The sequence below is a fragment of the Larus michahellis genome, chromosome 3, assembly GCF_964199755.1.
Source record: "Larus michahellis chromosome 3, bLarMic1.1, whole genome shotgun sequence".
NCBI classification, from domain to species: Eukaryota; Metazoa; Chordata; class Aves; order Charadriiformes; family Laridae; genus Larus; species Larus michahellis.
The window spans coordinates 80,884,797-80,897,653 of NC_133898.1; the positions used below are offsets into that span (position 1 = coordinate 80,884,797).

The window sequence follows — 12,857 nt, forward strand, 5'->3', positions numbered from 1 at the left end:
GGAGGTCCTGAGCAGTGAGGAGGGAGTGCACCCTTAAGAAAATAAATGGATGTTTTAATTCCCCTGTTTGTTTTTTTTTCCTCCAGCCTCCTATTTCTGTGTGGGACCAGAAAGGTATGAATGAATGCATGAGGGGTTAGACCTGCTGTGCAGGTGTACAGTAACCTCAAAGCATATACAGGGAAAAAACTGCAGGATGTAGGGAGCTGGGGTGGTGACTCCAAACTCAGCTCTGTGCTCAGCATCCGTCTGACCATGATGCTGTCTGTGCTCAGCATCTGTCTGACAAGTCCTGAGATCAGGACTTCAAAGTTCTGCAAACCTGTCTCACACGCCTGATTTCCATGCTGGTTGTGCAGAAAGGGAGAGCACCGGAGATAATAACATTGGGCAAGCTAGCCAGAAAACGTAGAGTAATATTTTTTTCTTTTAAGTCATCCCATTAAAGCAAAAGCTCAGAGTGCTGGAGAGCATGTTACTCTACAATAAGCATCTGCCTCTAGCTCTGTAATTTGATTTATGTGTTCTTGCGAGACTTATTGCTGGTAACACAGGCATTCAGACCCTTTGAGGTGATGTTTGTACATGCTGGGCCAAATTCATGTTCTGTCTAACGCCACCAGTTTCCTTGGAGTTACGGCAGAGCTGTGATTTGACCACTAACCATTTTCTATGCGTGAACCTTTTGTTTGGGGGTTTATCTGCGAGTTAGCGAATTTTACTCCGGTTGCTGGAAATTGAACTGGTGGAGATGTTTCCAGCTGCAGTTGAAATGCTGCTTTCTGCAACCTTGTAATGGTTGCTCTGTAGTAATCTATAAGCTCCTGACACAGTATTTCTTTCCTGCATGTATATATTTTTTAATTTTAGTGATAATGAAATCAAGGTGGTAATTGCTCTGCGTTTGCTTAGTCAGCTGAGGCTGCTGCTGTGTAAAATATTTTAATTGTAGCTAGATTGAAGAGTATGGCTGCAAGGAGAAGTGGGCTTGACAACCTCATGTTTCTGGAAGCAAAGATCTTTGGACAGTGATTTACTGCTCACCATCTCTCCTGCTCCCTGTGTTGAATGCCAGGAATGCCTCATACACATTCCTTCACGGGGTTTTCTCTTGGTCCCTTACATCTCCTTTCACCTCATTTAAATTCTTTCCGCCAGGAGCAGTTCTTAAGATATTGTTAAGAATGGGGGGGTTTCTAGGGAGTGACCTGAAGATGCTGTTTAGTATGCAATTGTCAGGCATGGAGCGAAGATCTTTTTAATGACAACATGGGGTGAATGTGGTGCAATCCATAGCCTTTTATTCTCCTAGGAAAAGGGCTAGCGTAATGCCTGCATTGTAATGAAAGTATTTCACTGTTGAAACAGAACTTATTAAAGTCTTCTTTAAAAAAAAAAAACACACACCGCTTTCAAAGCATATTATTGTCTGCTGAAAACTAGAAAGGAAGCAGGATTTTTTAGGGGTTTATTTTCCTTTTTTGTTGCCTTGGTGGTGGTGGTTGTTGTTAGGGAAGACCCTTCAGAAAAATCAGCTGTTAAAAATCTGCTTTCCCCCAGCTTTACTAGAGGGCTGCACAATCTGTGTTCAATTCCCAGCACAGTCCGGTGCACTAATATGCCATTCCACCTTCTTTTCAACAGCAGCAGCAGCATAACCACTATTTCGGTGTCAAACAGTTGCATTCAGAAGAGCACGGTACTTGCTGCGGGCACCGTGGAGTCATCATTGGTATGCTGCTGCTGCAGGAAGCCAGTCACTTCTGGTTCCCTCCTCCCATCGAAACTGGAGCTTGGCAGGAGCCTGGGGAACCTGTCGTGTTTCACAAGGTGGTACCAGATGCAGGGCACCTGCTGAGCTCAGACCTGTATGCGTGCTCCCCAGCTCCCGCTTAAGCCATTAACGCTGGCTTAAGCACAGTAATGTGAATCTGTGCGGTTTTAATTCGGCCAGGGCACTGAATATCTGCTCAGGGCGGTGGTCCGTGGCATGACACTGGTTTTATGAGAATTGAGAGCAAACCCCTTTTCATAAGCATCCTGGTCTTTCTCCACTACCCATCTTTCTCACAATTTGCAGGGAGTAATTGACATTAATAAGTTCTTTAGATAGATGCCCTATCCAGAGCACTTAGGAGCTCTCTAAATAAATGTAATTTTTTTCTTCCACGTTTGTCCCTGGTAGCTCATCCCTCCTCCTGTCACTGTTTACAAATTCTTGTCATTGGAATTGGCGATCTCTTGTCTGAATACTTTCACCTTATTGTCTGGATCCTTTCTGGTCTCATTTTTGATCTGACAGCAGTTCAAGGTATCCCTCCTTTCTCAAAAATTTGAAATGCAGAGGTCAAAGACACAGCAGCTCTCCTTTCCGCTCCCCGCTGCTCATCCCAGATGAAATGTGATAGTCAGGCAAGCAGTTCAGGATGTTCCTTATTCACATTTTCAGGAACACACAGCTTTCTTCCTGCTGCAATTGCAAGCAAACAGCAGGGTGGTCAGACAAACGGTGAAGCAGAAGAGAGGCAAGTTGGCACCTTGGCCCAGAAATGGAGTGAAACTAATAGATCCCCATGAAGGTGTAGTCTTCAAGGACTTTATTGCGCTGGGTAATGCAGATGGGAACCAGGTGCTCCACCAGATTTAATTGGAGCTGCCCACTTATACTGGGGCTGCATGTTCTCATCCTATAAAAGATGTTCTTTAAGGTGTGGTGAACATTTTTTGAAGATGGGACCCTGAGCCCTTTCTTCAATTACTTACATTTTGAAGGCCCCCATGGGCACTAAATAAACAAATGCTGTTTACTAGTACAACCATTTTACGGTAGCCTAAGTCCTCTCTCCCTTGCACATGCGAACACACTGGCAGGTCTTGCCACTCAGGGCTCTGGGATCAATTGCTGCTTAACTATTTGTCCTCTAACACAAACCTCCCACGCTGGCCGTCCCCTCCTTCCCTCCTAATGCATTTGTCATGGTACTGCTGCTGACTTTCATGTTTAGCAAGACCAGGATAATGTGGCTTTATGAAAGCCCAAAGCTGGGTTCCACTGTCCTTGCTTGGTGCTGGGGCAACACAAACAGGCTGCAAATGTTTGTTCCCCTTTAACGAAGAGACTTGAGGGTCCAGCATACAGCGCTTATTCTTTTGAGTAAACATCCGTTCCCACAGGCATCCCGCAGCGTCTGGCGGAGAAGATCAAAAGAACAGAAATGAAAGGATTTTCCCCCCTTTTTGGGGGGAGCGGGCAGCGGGACATCTCCTGTGAGATTAGGTGGCTGAATGCGCTCTTTGCAAGGCAACTCCACGGGCTCGGCCAGGGCTGTTGGCTGCTGGTGGAATAAATGCATATTTAAAATTTCTGTTTGCAGCACGGGCTTTGGCGAGCAGTACTGTTGCTGATGATCAGGCTGATAAATAATTTAAGATCAGGGTTTCTGCAGCTCCCTTGTGGGATTTTCCCCACTCGGGCAATCTAGCTGTTGGATTGAGGGCCCTGGTGAGGGGATGTTGTTTTCATCTTTTTCTGTACAACAGAAGAGCTGTGCGAACTGAAAAGGGTAACACGGTGCAAATGGGAGCTGGGGCACAGTGCTTCTGAGAAGGGATGCTCACTTGTGAGCTGCTGCCACTCTGAGCAGGTGAGGAGCTCACTGTTTGGGGGCTCGTGTCCTCACGCTGGGGTCTTCACCCTGTTTCTTCTGAGAAAGCATCACTTTGAGTCCTCAGCTAGCGATGAGGTTCCCGTTGCCTGCTCTGGAGATTGGTCTCGGTTTAAAGAGGTGGGGAACCAAGATCTTTGATGCTGAGGATTTTTGTGAGGGGAAGGTCCTCTCCCTCAGGATTGTCTATGTGTAGCCAGCCTGCCCCATGCTGAGGGCTTGTAGGTCCTGTTCTCTGGGTCACTGTACAGGAACCTTGGTCTTGCTGGGTAGAAAGGTAGACAACATGTTAAGCACAAGAACTCTAGCTTTAAGGTCATTACAGCGTAATGCTAGCTAAAGCCATCAAACCTGTCTGAAAATCAGTTTAGTCTTGGGGACATATATTATTTTATGACCAGAAGATGATTAACGAGTAAGCTGCCATCTCTGGCTGATCCAGTGCCCAGCATGAGCTAAGATGGGAAGATGCCAAGAACTAATCCCATGGTGAAGAAAGATGTTCGTGATGACAGGAAAGCCACAGGTGAAACCCTGCAGCCTCCTGACCAAATGCAGCCAGGGAGAAAGGCTTTCAGTCTATGCTGATCTCTGAAGTCAGGTGGTGGTTGTTTGTCCAGAGATTATTTTGTCTTCTGGTAAAGTGGCATTGAAAAAAACCTCCTGCCAGCTAACAGGCCTTTTCTTCCCTGCCTGTCCACTGGAGTAAGTGGCATCGCTTAACTGGGCTAGACTGGAGGAGGATGGGTGGTGTATCTTTTTCTGTAATGAGTCTTCAGAGAGAAATTGCTTCCAGATGGAGAGAGTATGTGGGAAACGTCTCAGCATCAGAGACCAAGGGAAAAAGTGGGGAATAAAAGCGCCAGGTCGCTCCCACGCCTGGGCTCTGCGGCTGCGTGAGGGAGTCACTTGGGGTGCCCACGTGGGTCCTTGCTGGGAGCAGTCCCCCGTGGGACAGCATGGACAAAGTGCTCATAGTGCTCCTGAGCACTCAGCTGAGATTGATGGCTCCTGTGTGCACCAGGTGAGCTTTCCGGATGGGTACATTTGTCTGGGGATATTACTGCTTCTGGCAAGCTGTTGCTATACCGGCAGTTGGCCGTCAGAGAAAGTTAAATAAGTTTTCTCAATATGATTTTGAAGAATTTTCTCCAGCTTACGTGGTAAATATAAAATGACTTAATATCCTGCCCCTGCTGTGTAACGCTTTCATGGAAGCACATCGCTGAAACTGAAAGAAAAAAAGACTTCTCTGTCACTCACACGGCTGCGGAAGATCAGCGGTGAGAGCAGAGGAACAAAGCTCGTCTATGCTCACTGACGGTTTTCTGTTTCAGTGATGCGTATATTGTGTGAGTGACTTCAACTGGACAGTTGCCCTTTACTGTAAAAAAAAAAAGACCAAAGACCGTGTAAGCACCCGACTGCACAAACCGGCTCTGCGGCTTTGATGCCTCAAACAGATACTCGAAGATGTGCCCGATCTGTCATGTTGGGAGCGAGTAATCTCAAATGACACATTTGTCCCAGTGTCATTTTGAAGTTGGCCATACGGACCATCGCAGAGGTGGGGTGTAAATGTGAGTAGGAAGGAAGGGAGGTAATTTGAGAGAGCAATGCTGCTGTTTGGAGCTGCACATCACTGACCAGGAGTGATTGACTTTTCTCCTGATTTCAGTATCCGTGTTGCTCAGACTGTGCCCTCAGCAGTCCCAGTCTCCCTGCCGGGTGGCTCAGAGAGAGCCAGGATGGTTCCCCCTCCCACGGATCGCAGGGAGCATGGCAAGGGGCGGTTGCAAGCTGCTGGGAGTGTAATTTGCTATTAGGCTACGTGGCATCCTGTCTGCCATCAATTACAGCCTCGGCTCAGAATAAAAAGGAATGAAAGGGACTTAACATCCAAGGCATTGCCTGCTGGTGAGGAGGGGCTGTGGATGCATTTTGAAAGGAAAGAAGGTGAAGGACATATGCTGAAAGGTTGCAGATGGGAAAAGAGGGAAGCTACGTTTAAAAAAACCCACACTCAAGAACCTGTTTGTTACCTGCAAAGTCGCGTGCTATCAAAATATGAATTAAGCATCTTTTTTTAGAGTTTTGTCTGCTGCAAATAGAAAATTGTACTTAGGTGGAGAGGAGAAAAACTGATGCATAAGCAAGCAGAGTTTGTCTTGCTGTACGGCTGATGTCAAAATGGTAACCCTGAATCAGGGAGCTGGAGCAGAGGGTTATTTCTCAAAGCCTCAAATCCTGAGTGGTTCAGGAGGATGGGGTGGTTCTGAGCTCTGCTCCTCCGCTTGAAAGCTGTAACCAGCTCTCCTCTCTCCCTGCTCCCACCTTCTGCCGCAGAGCTGCTCCCACGGAAAGGGAGGGATCCTCCTTGCCTGACCTGCACTGCCTTTGCTGTTTTTTGCCTTTCCTGGCTGACGCTTCCACATGCTGAGTTCGTGCTGGAAGTAATACAGCTAAATTGCTTCCTCCAGCTACTCGCTCTCAATTGACTCTTCTCCACGGGGAGCTTTAAATGGTGCCCATGGGGCAGCGCAGAGCCCGAAATCCCCGTTAACCCTGGTAGTTCAAAACCGATCAAGGCAAGCGGAGCTCTGATCTCTGCTTTAGGAAATGATGCCTAGTTGTAACAAGTCATTACCCTAAAAAGAAGAAATGAGCCTTCGTACAGTACGTGTTAACCTTTGGTAACTAAAACACATTCTTATTCATCTGTTTTATATGCTTGGTTGTGCATGAGGAAAGGACCTTTTTTTTCCTCCAAGTGTAACTGCTACAATGCTGCAGTGCTTTTGCAAGGGAGCTACACACTGAGAAAACATTTAAAAAAAAACACGTTTTTTACTTTTCTGCGATAATCTGATTAGTTTGTGGAAGATAAGAGGAACCAGCCTTAGTCTATGAGTGCTTAAAACCGGTGGGCAGTTGACTGCCATCCTTTACCTTCAGGCACCGCAGATCTCTGCCCTCCAGGATTTACTCTCAGCAGCAGATTCCAGCTGCGCACCCAGTTGAATTAGAGCTCTGAATTTATAGATTTGTCCACTAATCCATTCACTGGCACTTTGAATCAAGGCATTTGGAAGGCGGTAGTTCATTTCTTATCAGTAGTGCGCTGCTTATCACTGAGGGTAAATATCTCCTGAGCGGTGTAGTCATCACAAAACTTGCGTTTGGTGTTAGCAAGATGCTTGTTATTCGCTCAGATACTCTGACACAAAGCTGGTTTGCTGTTTATTTTACCCTATCCGTGGCATAAAATGGAGACTCTGGGCTGAGATGGACGCCTTTGCCTGGAAGGCAGTCACCAAAATTGGTGGGGAGAGTCAGGCACCTTCGTCCCTCCAGGGCTCTGAGCAGGGCTGGGCATGGAGGGCAACAAAGAGCCTCTGGTTTGCGTATGCAGCACATCCCCGCCAGCCTTGTGTTTCTTTCCTGGTACTTTCAGTATGCGTTTAAGCAGTTACTGTGGTATCTCATTTTATCCTACCGAAACATTGGTTAGCAGCCACTTTTCAGATCAATTTTGTAAATACAGCGCAGAGCGTGCAGTGTGCCTGCTGAGCAGCAGTCGCTGTCACAAGAGAAAAACAAACAAACCTGGATGATGACTGGAAACATTACCATGGGAAAAAGATGTCCTACTGTTGCCATAAAGCAAGATCATGGGAAAACAAAAGCAAACACTTAGAAACATTTCTCCTCCCTACCCTCGCAAAAAAAAAAAAAAAAAAAATAAATTGCGTAATTTATCTCCTTTCAAAGTTACAGAAGTCTCCCGAAGATAAAAGTCTGTGGTTTCTGAAGTGCAGCAGCTCAGTCCTGTGGTAATTGCACAATGCGGAATCAACTACCTACAAAATTGCATTCCAGGTAGAGCTGCGAGTTGGTGTCTGAACAATAAGTAACCTATTTAAATGTATAAAGGACAACAAGTGAGCTCAACCATGAAGTAGTTCTCAGCTGGGATGTTATGAGCAGCACCCTTTACATTCAGCCTCCCCTTGAACCCAAAAGGAGGGCTATGTTAAACTGTTTCACTGGCCCACGGGTGGACAGACTGACAGGCTCTGATGGACAGACTGACAGGCTCTTTGCTGCAGAGTTAAGTTAGGCAGTACCAGAGCTAACGTTGTCTGTGCAGCCTTCACCTCTGCTCCCTGTGTGGACGTGCCACAATACGGGCTTTAATTCCATAATCCCTCGGTCATTTTCCACTGGCCCCCTGCCTCCCTCACTGTGGAGGAGGCACAATGCACCCTTAATGAGCAGAGAAGCAGCGGCTTGGCTTGTCATTATTTGGCCTGTGACCGTGGACCTCATTCAAGTCCCACTCTCCAAGTCCTGCTCTGAAAATGCAGTGTTTTGTTTTCAGCTCGTTTACAGCTTGTCCTGCAAAAGTCTCCCAGCCCTTCACGGGCACAACCCCTGCACCCTGCAGAGGGTGTTCAGTGCTTAATACCCTCGTTTTACAGATGGAGAGCAGAAACTTCGAGTGTTAAACACCTACAGATTCTTGCCATCCCATGGCCATCCATAGTGCCAGAGCACAGCCCCTGAGGAGGGCTGACGTGGCTGTGAGCGTTCTGCACCTCAGCAGAGCAGACCCTGGTGATTCCAGTCAGCCAGCCAGCGAACAAGGGAAGGTAGATGTGGCCACCCCTTGCCATGGCCCAGTGGTTTCTGGCAATGTCCCATGTGAAGCAGAGCTCTGGTTGTACGGGAGGAGTGCTCACAGCACAGCCCCTGCCCTGCGCCCCCGGGGAAGAGGGGTCTGCAAGCCGGGGCCCCAGCCCGCATGGATGGATGGGGCATGGCCTGGCACCAGCGAGGCGTCCTGGGATGGCACGGCTGCCTTGGCAATGCTTTTATGTCACCCACCCAAATTTCTCTCCTGTACCTGCACAGGTGTCTTTTCCGACAGCGCCGTGACAGTTAGGGTCAGCTGCTAGAGAGAATCTGGGTTTTTTTGGTTTGGTTGGGGTTTTTTACTATTCTTGACTCCAAATAAAGCCTTCTAGTTTTTCACTTCAAACACATCTTGAGCACGAGCAGATGGGCAGAAGCAGCAGCTCAGGTGGAACTGACACAGACAAACCCCGCTGTCTCAGAGAGTCTCCCCTGTTCAGCTCTGGGAGCGCAGACCCTTGAGCTCTGCAGCTTGTGAGCACTACTGCGGACATCGTTTTCCGCCAGGTCTGAAATTGTGATGAAACACTCTGGTTTTATTAAAGCATCCAACTCCCCTCCCCCAGCTAATCTCCAGGCAAAGTCAACCCGCGGTTGTGTTGGGCTGTGAGAGGTTGGATTGCTGAATACCTTGCTACAAAATGAAATAATGGTCTAAAACTAAACCAGGGTGCTTTTTTATTAGATGGATATTTCCCTTCAGACAGCTTCATGGCTTCAATCCTGCTCTCCCTTTTTCTTTGGAGGAGCTGCCCCTAAAACCCTGCAGGCTCTTGGCATAGTTCTCTTTTATTTGGTCCTTCTCACTCATTTCACTTTGGCTTTCTCTTGCACTTGTGTGGTGTGTGTAGCATCTGGCACACGAGGGCCCCGCTCTACTGTGGTTCAAGTGTGTTTTGTTCTGCCACAGGATTTTGTGATGGAGAAATAAGGAACGGTAATGCCTTAGTGTCTTTGTTTAGTTAGGTGGGTGTCTTTTTTTCCATAGCTTTCATACCACTGCAAGATTTGTGAAGGAACAGTAACATGCTTTGGTTGTAGGATGAGCAGCATCGGACACCTCAGGGTACAAAGCTTTTCAGATCCAGAGTCGGAAGCAGAAGAAGGGCTGTCAACAGGCAAGCGTGACATTTCGTGTACTGTTCGTATTAGCCCTGTGATGCTCTGAGATTTATTATTTTTTTAATACAAAAGGAATTGCACATAATAACCATTATGTATGTTATAAAATGGAGAAGCCTGGCCTCGGATGTTACTGACAATAATTGCAGAGCCTCTCGTTTTCACATAGCAATGGTGTTTTTGTTGCAGATTGATGTCCTCAAGGCAGATGTGGAGAGCGCCGAGTGGAAAATTTTGGAAAACCTGATCCTGGAAGATGTTGTTGAGCAGATAGGACAGCTGGTCATTGAGGTACACATCCACTGGCCTGGGTTTGAGGTCAGCGGCAACGACAGCACCGTGGTGCGGTACTGGTACAGTCTGCTCCGAGAACTGGAGCTGAAGGACTTCAGGCTTTTCCATACCTACAAAGACTTATCAAAACCACAGATGTTTCTGAAAAAGGAAGCCTTCAACGCCAGTAGCTGTTACACACTAAGCTGGGTAAATACAAGATGGAAATAGCAGAAAGGAATTTATGATGTGTGACTGCGAGCCATCTGGCCCCGTAGCGTTATTGAAGGGGACTTTGGCATCACTGGCTAAAGTTGCTAAATATGCACACAGTGACTGCTAACAAAATGGACTGCCTTTTTATTTTTATACGTTGTCAAAAGAACTGGCACTAGCAGAAGATACACGGCGCAAATTTATTGTACAGCAATATATTTGCCAACGGGTACACCCTCTCAGAGGACAGTGGTTTCTGTAAAGGTTTGGCTGGAGTGGCTAACAGCGTGGCTTTCCCAGGCTGCCTCGTGCCTGAGCGTGCCAGCGCAGAGGGCGTCCCTGGAGCTGCCCTGGGAAGCAGGTGCCTTTTTCAGGAAGGGTCAAGTGTTACTTCTCTTCATAAAATGATCTTTGGTTTGCACCTTTTTTACTTTGGCTTTGTTTCCCATGGAACAAATTTTAGGCAAGAACAGGATTTTCTTCAGCCCACAGGCAAATTTCAGCTGAATTTGTCGGAGGCAGAAATCACCAGCAAATTAAATTCCTACCTGTTTCGTTGAGTGGCTTCTGAGTGCTCTGCCTTTGGCTCTTTACGTCAGCCTGGCTGTGGGAAGCGAGTTCAGCGCTTCTGACACAGGAGGCGGTGGGACAGAGAGACTCAGCTGCTGGAAAATCTGCCACAAGTGCTCCCCCTCCTCACCCTCCGGAGGCTTCAGCCCCACCAGACAGGGCTTCCCTAGTTCATCCGCTCAAAGAATGGCTTATTTTAAATTACTCTTGCAACAGCTGTAGCAAATGGTTTTTCATAAAATACCTATTTAAAAGAGCTGAAAGTGAAACCTGGTCTTTTTCGTTTGTTTGTGTTGGTATTTAAATTGAATGTTCTACTGTGTGCCTTTTCCAAAGCTGTGCCTGGATGCCTGCAACCTCCTCAGCACCTCCCTGGTCTGTCCACCGCTCCCTGTCAGGAGCGGGCCGGCCCCCATGTCTGCAGCGACGCTGGCAGAGGTGGTGGGACAGGCAGGAGCCCTGGTCTGTGGCCATGCTGGGGCTCTGCTGGCTGGTGGGAGCTGCAGTGCACTCCCATGTTCCAGCCTCTGCCGTTCCCTGTGGAGCTAAGGGATGAGAGGGAGCTAAAAAAATAGATAGCGGGTTGGGTTTTTTCTTCTCTTTGAAAGAATTTTGACATTAAACTTCGCATTAAAATACAAGATGACACCACTTCCATGTCTGATACACAGCCTTTGTAACTGCCTTTGGCTTCCACCTTCTGCAGGGCTGTGTTCCTCCCCTTGGTGTGCCTCAGCCCAGCGTCGTGCTTTTACCAAGTCTCTCTCTTTGTCTGTCCCTGTGTTGTTCCTTCCTTCTCTTGTAATCCTGGCATTTCCCTCTCACCTTTCATACCCTCCTTTCCTTTTTCACCCTCTCCGATGCCTCAGCTCCCTCATCCCCTCCTTCCCAGAGCAGGGCCCTGCGTTGGACCCAGCGTGCCCACAGGATCTCAGCAAGCAGCCAGAGGTGGGGGAAATAAGTGTAGGAGCTCTTCTTTCCAGGCAGGCGAGTCACCTTTCTCCCAGCGCCACTGCTTTTCCTCACAAGTGGATCAAGCCGTTCCCCTCACCTTTCCCAGGCTTCACCCCAGGCCAGGCACCTGCTTCCCTCCTCTCCCAGGTCTCTGAGGGCTCCCACTGCCCCAGGGCAGGCAGGGACCGCTCTCCCCAGCAGAAACTGCTTCAGCCCTTCAGCTCAGCTGCCTTTCTCCCAGAAGAGGCCAGCAGGCGGGTGGCCCTGCTGGGGTGACAGCCTTCCTCCCACCGCCCTTGCTCTGGGGCTGTGGGGAGCCACCTGCCCTGGCCCCAGCACTCGCCTCCCACCTGGACCTGCAGAGCCCAGCACAGGGATTGAAACTGCTGCGGTGAATCCGCCTTGGAGCATCCTTGGCCTCAGGGGCCACAGACCTTGGGCCGCTTTGGAAGATGGAGAAAAAAAAACCCTCCCTGCTTTGATGGTGAAGGACTAGGGTGGTGAGGGGCTACTGGAAACAGAGGGGATTTTAATCTCTTCAGTGAGAGCCAGCTCTGTGCCCTCCTGCGCTCAGGTTCGCATCAGTCTTCCAAATCGCATTTGAAATATTAACTTGTGGCTAAATGTCAGACCCTTTCTTTTATAACAAATGCATGCTGGTTTTCAATCTACTGCCTTTCAGTCACGCTGACAGTGCCTTGTGTTGTATGAAGTCTCTGATTTACTGCCTCCCCGTCTTTATTTTCCTTTTAAAAACAAATCCAGCTACTTCTTTATTCACACTAGGATTTTCTGAAGCGGAGTTTAATTCTAAAGGGGCTTAGCGTGGGCTTCTGCACATCAAACGCCTCGTTTAGGGATGGAGGAGGACAGTGCAGCCAGGCTGGGACTACTGACCAGATGATGATCCCAACTGTGCCTAAGCTAGTAAATTAAGCAGTGGCAGGCAGCGTGCACAGGAATGCCTATCTGCTTAACTAATGAGATCCCTGGCACAATTTTGGCTCAGGCCATCTAGAACTCTCCTAGATGATCCCTAGGCACAGCCATGGAATTAGCCCAAGCCAAGGACAACTTGGATGCAGCCACCCTGTTTGGGAAGCTGAAAGAGTTCAGTAAACGGACATGGCCAGGCCATCTTTGCCAGTTTGGCTCAGGGCTGGGGAATGCCTCCTGCCGCCGTTTTGTTTTCTGGTATAATTTACCAAGAGCAAGTGCTGGATTCTCCACCTGGGATGGGGTAATCCTGGTTATATGTACAAACTGGGGGACGAGAGGCTGGAGAGCAGCCCCACAGAAAGAGATCTGGGGGTTGAGTTGATGGTAAGTTGGATATAAACCAGCAGTGTGCCCTGGCAGTCA

General features: G+C 48.3%; 1 protein-coding gene across 2 annotated transcripts in view; it reads left to right on the forward strand.

The window, feature by feature from the left end:
* Positions 1-11,191, forward strand: part of METTL24 (methyltransferase like 24) — a 49,835-nt gene extending 38,644 nt beyond the window's left edge. For both annotated transcript variants that reach the window (XM_074580953.1, XM_074580954.1), the window contains one exon: positions 9,672-11,191. In XM_074580953.1, the coding sequence (XP_074437054.1) occupies positions 9,672-9,986 (315 nt within the window). In that variant the 3' untranslated portion in view covers positions 9,987-11,191. The remainder of the gene's footprint in view (positions 1-9,671) is intronic.
* Positions 11,192-12,857: the final 1,666 nt, after the last annotated feature.